Raw genomic sequence first — 8,864 nt, 5'->3', positions numbered from 1 at the left:
GCCCTGGTGTGTGTGTGTGTGTGTGTGTATGCATGCCTCTGTGTGTGTTTATAAATGTGCGTGTGTGTGATGCGAACACACATTGCAAATATACATGTCAAGACAGATTCACTCATTAAAGTGTCAGAGAGAGAGAAAGTTTAGTGGTCAAAGTTTAGTGGCAAGTCAAGCAAAACTCATTTAGGCGTCAGAGAGAGAGAGAGAGAGATACAGAGAGAGAGTGACAGACAGATTGGCAGGAAGAGAGAGAGAGAGAGGGAGAGAGAGAATTCCAACAGTCAAAGTATAGCGACAAGTCAAGCAAAACTCCACAGGAAAAGCCATAATTATTGTATCACTGTTCATTTATCTTTTCCAAGCAGAAGAAGCCAAAGACAAGAACACAGGCCCACAAACCGTCGTGTGAACCGTAACAACAACATTTATTATACACAGGGTGCATTCAACAATACCACCACAACATTTTCAAGGCTGTAGCACATGACCATACAAATTACAATCTATGTTCAAAGTCTTCTTCCTAATCATACCCTAGAAAACAATACAATTGAATCTTTAATGAAACATAGAGTCAAAATTAAAGTACCATCAACCCTATTCAGCTCATCCTCCCTTATTTTCCAAACAGGACTCATCAAACACAACTGCACACTCTCGCATTAGAATAAAACTGAAAGTACATACCAATATATACATGTATATATATACAAACACTTAGCATAAAATGGTGCCCAAACCAACCCTCCCTTCTAGCTGTCAACAAAAAACAAACCTAACCCTCACCCCCCATAAAGAGGAAAAAAACACAGAATTTTTTTTTTAATGTTTGAACATAAGCAGGAATAACCCAATTTTAAATTCAAAAAGTTATAAGATTAACATGGAATCAACATAATTATAAGACAAACAGTATAAATTTCATTTTCTGGCCTTGTTTTTTCGTGTAAAGGATCCCACAATAACAAATATTGGCAACAGCTTCCTCTAGATATACTACACACACACAGGCAATCAACTAGGATGGAAATTGACTGACAGAAAATAACTCTTAGAACTGGTGGGGGAGGGGGGGCTCATAATAAATATTCCCTGAAATTGAAAATGTTTGTTCTATTAATTAAAATCTTAGCAATCTGGAGGTAAGTCTGAGGTATTCCACACCGCATAAAACACACACACACGCACATGGATGCACACAAACACACACTCTTTACTTTTTGTACCCCCATTTTTTTTCCCCCTCGTACACTATTTCACTACTTTGTTATTTTTACAGAATAATGATTTTACTGGCACGGATATTTGCGTTTACACAGACTATTCCCATACCTGCACGAACACCACTTAATTAGTGATAATAACCATGAATAAGGCTCTGACTGATTAAGAGTTAGGAATCATTGTTACAAAAACAAATTGGACATTTTATTGACATCCAAAATGGTGAATTACCATTCTCAATTATTCCATGTCATTCCAAAATGCACAACGTGTAAATGGCCTTCTTCAATATATACAGTACATACAAATTCAAGCAAATGGCCTTCAAATCAATAAACAGACACAACCATGTAAATCAATCACTAAGGCCAAAAAAAATAATAGGTGTGGTTACGGTAACATAGCCAAAAAAAATAGGGTAGGTAGGTAGGCAATCACTTTTTTTTTTTTAAACTTTTTTTTCTAATGTGTACAAATTAAACCTACTTGACAGGGAAATAAGTGTGCGACTCGGGCGCTTTCGCTTTCATTGCGTTTTTTGCACTCGTTTTTGTTTTTTTGTTTTGACAAATGTAATAAAAAGTTATAGGATCGGCCCCTAAAAATAGGGTAGGTCGGGTTACCGTAACCACACCTATTTTTTTTTTAGGCCCAAACACAGCAACAAGAGGAAAAGTTCATGCTTGAATTTCAAAGGAAGCTGATTATGACAATGAAGACACATTTGTGTAAAAAAGAAAGATTTTTTCTTTAAACAAAGAAAACATTTCTTTGAGAAACAGCACAACGGACTGGAATCATAAAATTTTCAAACTGACATGTGAAAAGATATCAGTTGTTGTTCACACTTGCAGAACCACTTGGTGCAGAAAAGGCGATTCTGTTAAATCCAAATGAGAAGACTGTGTCTGACTGTTTTCAATTACTCCGCCATTAGGCAGCAGTACTTCATCTTTGGGGGATAAAAGATGCCAGTAACTTGCACCCTTGTCTTTTCTCTCTGGTTCTAAAATGCAGAACAGTATTGCATTTATCTTCAACTAGGAGATAAACCTCAGACACACACTAGCTTCAGAGTTGTGTTTCGTTTTGTTTTTTATAACGGCCAAACACAGCCTCTTTATCCTACAAATACAAATAAACAAGACATGGAAAGAAAGAGAACAAGAGAACTGAAGAACTATTTTAGCAACACTTGTCACTGCCGAATGTTCTTACATTCAGTACATGTATATATCACAATTCATATGACAGGGCTAACACCAAACAAACAGTGAACAACCTGAAAGGCCTGGGTCCACGGCGGTGCCCCCCAGAAGCTGAGGCTTTTTTTTATTATCTTGTAGGGACAAAGAACAAAGTTTTACTTTAAGAAATCGGATTTTCCGGTTTTAAAAGTTTTCAAAAACCGGATTTCCGGCAAGAACTGGAAAGGTGTTAGCCCTGATATGAGCTTTACTACCGACGTCTGTACAAATACGCTCAGGATCACTACGCAGAGCTAGAGGACATGTAAAAAGGACTACAATACTACGGCCATCACAAGGAAGCATCCAACATTCATTATTCATTGATTAGCAATACTGAGCAGAGATTATCACTTTCACCCCATCACTCTACATTAAACATGTTCGCCAGAGCAAGAAAGCAAACTAAAAACTCTCACAATATAGCAAGAGTCCTGCCGATAAAATACATACTAAAGGCTACACCCTTTCAAATCGTCTATCTCATTGGAAACCCCTTTAAGACTTGCACAAATCTGAGAAAATCAGATCTTTAAAAGGAGTCGTAAAATGGAGGTAAATTTACAGTGGTTATTGACTGAAATTCTGAGAAATAGAGATTAATTTACAGAGGTTATTGACTGAAATTCTGAGAAATAGAGGTTAATTTACAGAGGTTATTGACTGAAATTCTGAGAAAACAGTGTCTTAAAAGGGAGGGAGTCTCAAATCGGGATGGGGGTCCATCTTAAAACGGGGATTTGACTGTACTACATTCCGCAATACCTGCAATTTGAGGCCCCTCTGATGAGAGGATATCTCACAATAAAGAACACCTACGGTTGGCCCTTTATCTATGAAACTGATTTAAGTACAGTGGTGCATTAGATCTACAACGAAAAGGTTTGGCAAAGGGCGGGCCAAGAGCCAGATTCTGAGGGTTGGATTGGGCACACCCTCAGGAAACAATTCGCAAACAATTCATCAACTTTTACACCCAAATTCAAATTCTTTTTGCACCTTAACAGAAAAACAGAAAAACCTCAAAACGATTTAATCATCAGTAGCACATGTCTAACCATGTGTTACAACTCAAGCCTTTACGGCTTGACACCAAAATGCTCAGACAACTCACATTTGTTTAACAAAGAAAATGCAGACATATAACTCTGAAGGCAATTATCACTCATATGATCACACTCTCAAGCATAGACTGACTGACTATGGGGCGGGGATATAGCTCAGTTGGTAGCGCGCTTGATTTGTATTCAGTTGGCGGCTGTCAGCGTGAGTTCGATCCCAGGTTCGGCGGAAATTTATTTCACAGAGTCAACTTTGTGTGCAGACTCTCTTCGGTGTCCGAACCACCCCCCGTGTATACTACATTGGGTGTGCACGTTAAAGATCCCACGATTGACAAAAGGGTCTTTCCTGGCAAAATTGCTTAGGCACAGTTAATAATTGTCTACCATACCCGTGTGACTTGGAATAAGGCCGTGAAAGGTAAATATGCGCCGACATGGCTGCAATCTACTGGCCGTATAAAATTTCATCTCACACGGCATCACTGCAGAGCGCCTAGAACTGTACCCACGGAATATGCGCGATATAAGCCTCATTGATTGATTGATTGATTGATTGACTATTAGGGTTTAACGTCCTCTTGGACCAGTTGGCCTATATTGGGACAGGTATTGGTAATACGCTGAAAATATGGTGTGATACTTTGACCGCTGTGGCTGTCTTCTTCGACACACCAGCATTGGGTTTGTCTCGTCAAAGTATCGAAATACGATCAAAGATACTCAGAGATGAGAGATTATGCATGCGTGTCTTCGTGTTTTCCAAGCTTTGAGACTTTCACTGTGAACTTGGGATCTTTTTCGTGCGCTTGTGTGCACACGGGGCTGTTCGGACACCGAAGAGAGTCTGCACACAGTTGACTCCGAGAAAGAAATCTCTCGCCGAACGTGGGGATCGAACCCACGCTGAGCCCTCTCTGCTAATCAGTCGATGTTTTGTCTCAACAAGCCAAGTACAGTGGAACCCCCCTTTTAAGACACCCCCCCCCCCCCCCATTTAAGACTCCCTCCTTTTTAAGACCCTGTTTTTTCAGACTTTCTGTTCATAACCTCTGTAAAATTACCCCCATTTGAGGATTCCCTCCTTTTTAAGACCTGATTTTCTCAGATTTTTGGAGGTCTTAAAAGGGGGGTTCCACTGTCCTTTGTCATGATTTCGGTCTTTCTTTATTTGCTGTTTAACGTTGTTTTCAACCACGAAGGTTATATCGCGGGAAAAGGGGGGGGGAGATCTTTCTTTATTTATTTGGTGTTTAACGTCGTTTTCAACCACGAAGGTTATAAGGGGGGGGGGGGGGGGGGTTGAGATGGGATAGAGCCACTTGTCAATTGTTTCTTGTTCACAAAAGCACCAACCAAAAACCTGCCCCAGGGGCTTGCAACGCAGCACAATATATTACCCCACTGGGAGAATGCAAGTTTCCAGCACAAAGGACCCAACATACTGCTTGACTAAAATCTTTACAAACGTTGACTATATTCTATACAAGAAACACTTAACAAGGGTAAAAGTAGAAACAGAATCCGTTACTCATTAGTCGCCTCTTACGACATGCTGGGGAGCATCGGGTAAATTCTTGCCCCTAACCCGCGGGGGGTATTTCGGTAATAACAAGGCAACAAACAACTCTTTGACTTTGTGGTACTAATCAACAGTATAGCCACCAATGAAACTTGGCGCATTTCAATCAAAACAGAAGATAGGGCAAATTACAGGGAAGGCCAAATCGTCCGCCCGGTTGCCAGGGGCGAGTACAAAATCCGCCGGGCTAGTAGAAACCGCCTGGCTGGCCAGTGAAAATTCTAGTCAAATGCAACATTTTTGGTTGTAATATCGAGTTTTAAATCAGATGGAGCAACTTTGGTATATACCGGGCCAGCACAATTTCTGGCGGGCGAGTGACTCTCTTGCAGTTACTCGCCCGGCTGGCGAGTTAAAATTTTGGGATTTGGCCATCCCTGCATTACGTTAAAAAAAAAAATTTAAATTCTAAAAATGTAAGAAGAGAAAGCTACTGTCCTCCTAAGTTGACTAAAGGGAAACATCGATCTTGAATGGAAGGGAGGATTGAAAGCAACAACAAAAACCAAAAACAAAACAAACAAGTCGCGTAAGGCGAAAATACAACATTTAGTCAAGCCCAGTCGAACTCACAGAATGAAACTGAACGCATTGCATTTTTTCCGCAAGACCGTACACTCGTAGCTTCGTCTGTCCACCGCTCGTGGCAAAGGCAGTGAAATTAACAATCCAGAAAAGCGCGGTAGCGGTTGCGCTGAGGAGGATAGCACGCTTTTCTATACATATCTATTCTTTTTAACTCTCTGAACGTGCTTTTAATCCAAACATATCATATCTATATGTTTTTGGAATCAGGAACAGACAAGGAATAAGATGAAATTGGTTTTAAATCGATTTCGGAAATTTAATTTTAATCATAATTTTTATATTTTTAATTTTTAGAGCTTGTTTTCTAATCCAAATATAACATATTTATGTTTTTGGAATCAGAAAATGGTGAAAAATACAATTAACGTAATTTTGGATCGTTTTATAAAAAAATAATTTTAATTACAATTTTCAGATTTTTAATGACCAAAGTCATTAATGAATTTTAAAGCCGCCAAGCTGAAATGCAATACCAAAGTCCGGCCTTCGTCGAAGATTGCTTTTACTTTACTTTATTTGGTGTTTAACGTCGTTTTCAACCACGAAGGTTATATCGTGACGGGGAAAGGGGGGAGATGAGATAGAGCCACTTGTCAATTGTTTCTTGTTCACAAAAGCACTAATCAAAAATTTGCTCCAGGGGCTTGCAACGTAGTACAATGTATTACCTTACTGGGAGAATGCAAGTTTCCAGTACAAAGGACTTAACATTTCTTACATACTGCTTGACTAAAATCGTTACAAAAATGCTTCAACCAAAACTTCAATCAATTTGATTGAAAAATGAGGGTGTGACAGTGCCGCCTCAACTTTTACAAAATGCCGGATATGACGTCATCAAAGACATTTATCGAAAAAATGAAAAAAACGTCTGGGGATATCATACCCATGAACTCCAGATCAGTCCAGTAGTTTACTCTGAATCGCTCTACACACACACACATACACCACGACCCTCGTCTCGATTCCCCCCTCTACGTTAATGTAAAAATGACAAAGTTCTGTTATTACAAGGTGCGGATAGAGAGGGACAAAGAGAAAGCAAACTTCATTCTCATAAAACAGTTTCCCGTCTCCGCCTGGTTATTCGACAAACTTGAATCTCCCCTAGTCCAGTACCATTTGCTTGTACATGTACTGAATCTCTCCAAATCCAATACCGTAGATGGGTACGTTCTCACAAGTCACAAATACGCTTCCACTCTTTCAGCTTCAGTCCTGAACATTCTTGAAATACATGGCTTGCACTGAACAGAAGCAGACGTTTTCAAGGATAAATTGTCAAGAGTGTCAACTCCACGAAGACCATTACTATGTTCTGGTACGACTACCACATAACATAATAACACAACTCCACTGTTTCACACAATTGTCTCTTCTTTTTGTTTTGACACGGCAGCGATCGTCAAAAGTATCTAAATATTTTAAAGCATACCGTTCACCTCAAGTCTGAAGTGTACATGTATTGCCATGACCTCTGAAGCAGTTTTAACACTTTAACAATTGTGAAAGTCAACTGAAAGCACACGATAGAGAACTTTATGCCATATTCTAAACACCGTTCACAGCAGAAGTAATCCTGGGTGATCCAAATTCAACGAAATCGCAAATCTCGCATTCTTCATCACAAGCAAAAGCCACCAACCATTCTGTAAAACCCCTTTCTAAAGACGTTCTCTGAAGTAGATTTCAACTTCTTTCTAAAGACATTCTTTGAAGTAGAATCAACTTCTTTTTAAAGACGTTCTTTGAAGTAGAATCAACTTCTTTCCAATGACATTCTTTGAAGTAGAATCAACCTCTTTCTAAAGACATTCTTTGAAGTAGAATCAACCTCTTTCTAAAGACATTCTTTGAAGTAGAATCAACCTCTTTCTAAAGACATTCTTTGAAGTTGAATCAACTTCTTTCTGAACAACGTTCTTTGAAGTAGAACAACTTCTTTCTGAAGACATTCTTTGAAGTAGAATCCTACGGGTACACACGCTACCCAGACTTCGATCATAAGGTACGCTTGACCTCTTTAGCGGCAACGGTGGTAGCGTTGCGAAGGTTCTCCGACTTCTCAAAGTCAATGGTGGCGTACGATAACGGCTCGTTCTTCTCCTCGGGGGCGGAGGGGTGCCGGCTCTTGCTTCGCGGGGAGCGAGCGGAGTCTCCCGCCTCCCCCATGCTGTCGGTGGAACCCAGGTCCAACTGGGCGTAGTTGAGCACGCCCTGGCTCCCGCCCACAGGACCCGAACCCCCCGAGGAGGTGGTGGAGGGGTGCTGCTGGCGGATGTGGGTGGGCTGTTGCCGTGACAACGCGTTGCTGGGGAAGGACATCTGAGCGTAGCCGCTGAGGTCGGTGATGCTGTGGCGGGCGTCAGCCTCGGGGTTGATCTGCAGCAAGCCCGCGTCAGACTTTGTCGCACCGCTGTCCTTGCTGCAGTTGTTGCCGTTGCCGTTGGAGTTTTTGCCTGGACAAAAGAGGAATGTGAAATGAACATTCTGTGCAAATCTCCTACCGCACTTTGTACTAACATGCACACCAACACACGCACATATACACACACACACACCAACAAACACACACACACACAGACACACACACATATACACACACACACCAACAAACACACAGACACGCACACATATACACACACACACCAACAAACACACACACACAGACACGCACACATATACACACACACACACCAACAAACATACACACACCAACAAACACACACACACACACATACATACACACACACACACACATGCACGCACATACACACACACACACACCAACAAACACACACACACACACACACCGACACTGTCACACAAAGTGTTTTGACACTGAAACTTTCTCAAGCAGAAATGATATAATATAACTTTAACGGAAAATGCTCACATACTGCAAAGACTTTTCAGGCAAATAAGCATTTGTGTTTATATTCTTTTAAATCCAGTTTTCTTTGTTTCTGTGATGTAGCCTTGTCACAAGAAAATGTTCGTTACTAAAATTACAAGAACTCAAATGATAATAATAGAAATGATAAACATAAAGCATAAATCCTTCTTGACATCGTCGTGGAATTTTGGCTTAACTTAATTTAAACAGGACAAAACTGACTATTTATGAAATAATGTTTATATTCGTTCCTGGTTAGGATAGAAAGA

General features: G+C 40.4%; 1 protein-coding gene across 2 annotated transcripts in view; it reads right to left on the bottom strand.

Annotated features, from left to right (window-relative positions):
* Positions 1 to 326: 326 nt before the first annotated feature.
* The window catches only part of LOC138979964 (insulin receptor substrate 1-B-like), an 84,668-nt gene continuing 76,130 nt past the window's right edge, over positions 327 to 8,864 (bottom strand). For both annotated transcript variants that reach the window (XM_070352727.1, XM_070352728.1), the window contains exon 12: positions 327 to 8,158. In XM_070352727.1, coding sequence (XP_070208828.1) covers positions 7,701 to 8,158 — 458 coding nt within the window. In that variant the 3' untranslated portion in view covers positions 327 to 7,700. The remainder of the gene's footprint in view (positions 8,159 to 8,864) is intronic.

Source organism: Littorina saxatilis, linkage group LG11, assembly GCF_037325665.1.
Source record: "Littorina saxatilis isolate snail1 linkage group LG11, US_GU_Lsax_2.0, whole genome shotgun sequence".
NCBI lineage: Eukaryota > Metazoa > Mollusca > Gastropoda > Littorinimorpha > Littorinidae > Littorina > Littorina saxatilis.
The sequence above is the reverse complement of the archived record's forward strand: the minus strand, read 5'-3'. Positions and strand labels throughout refer to the sequence as shown.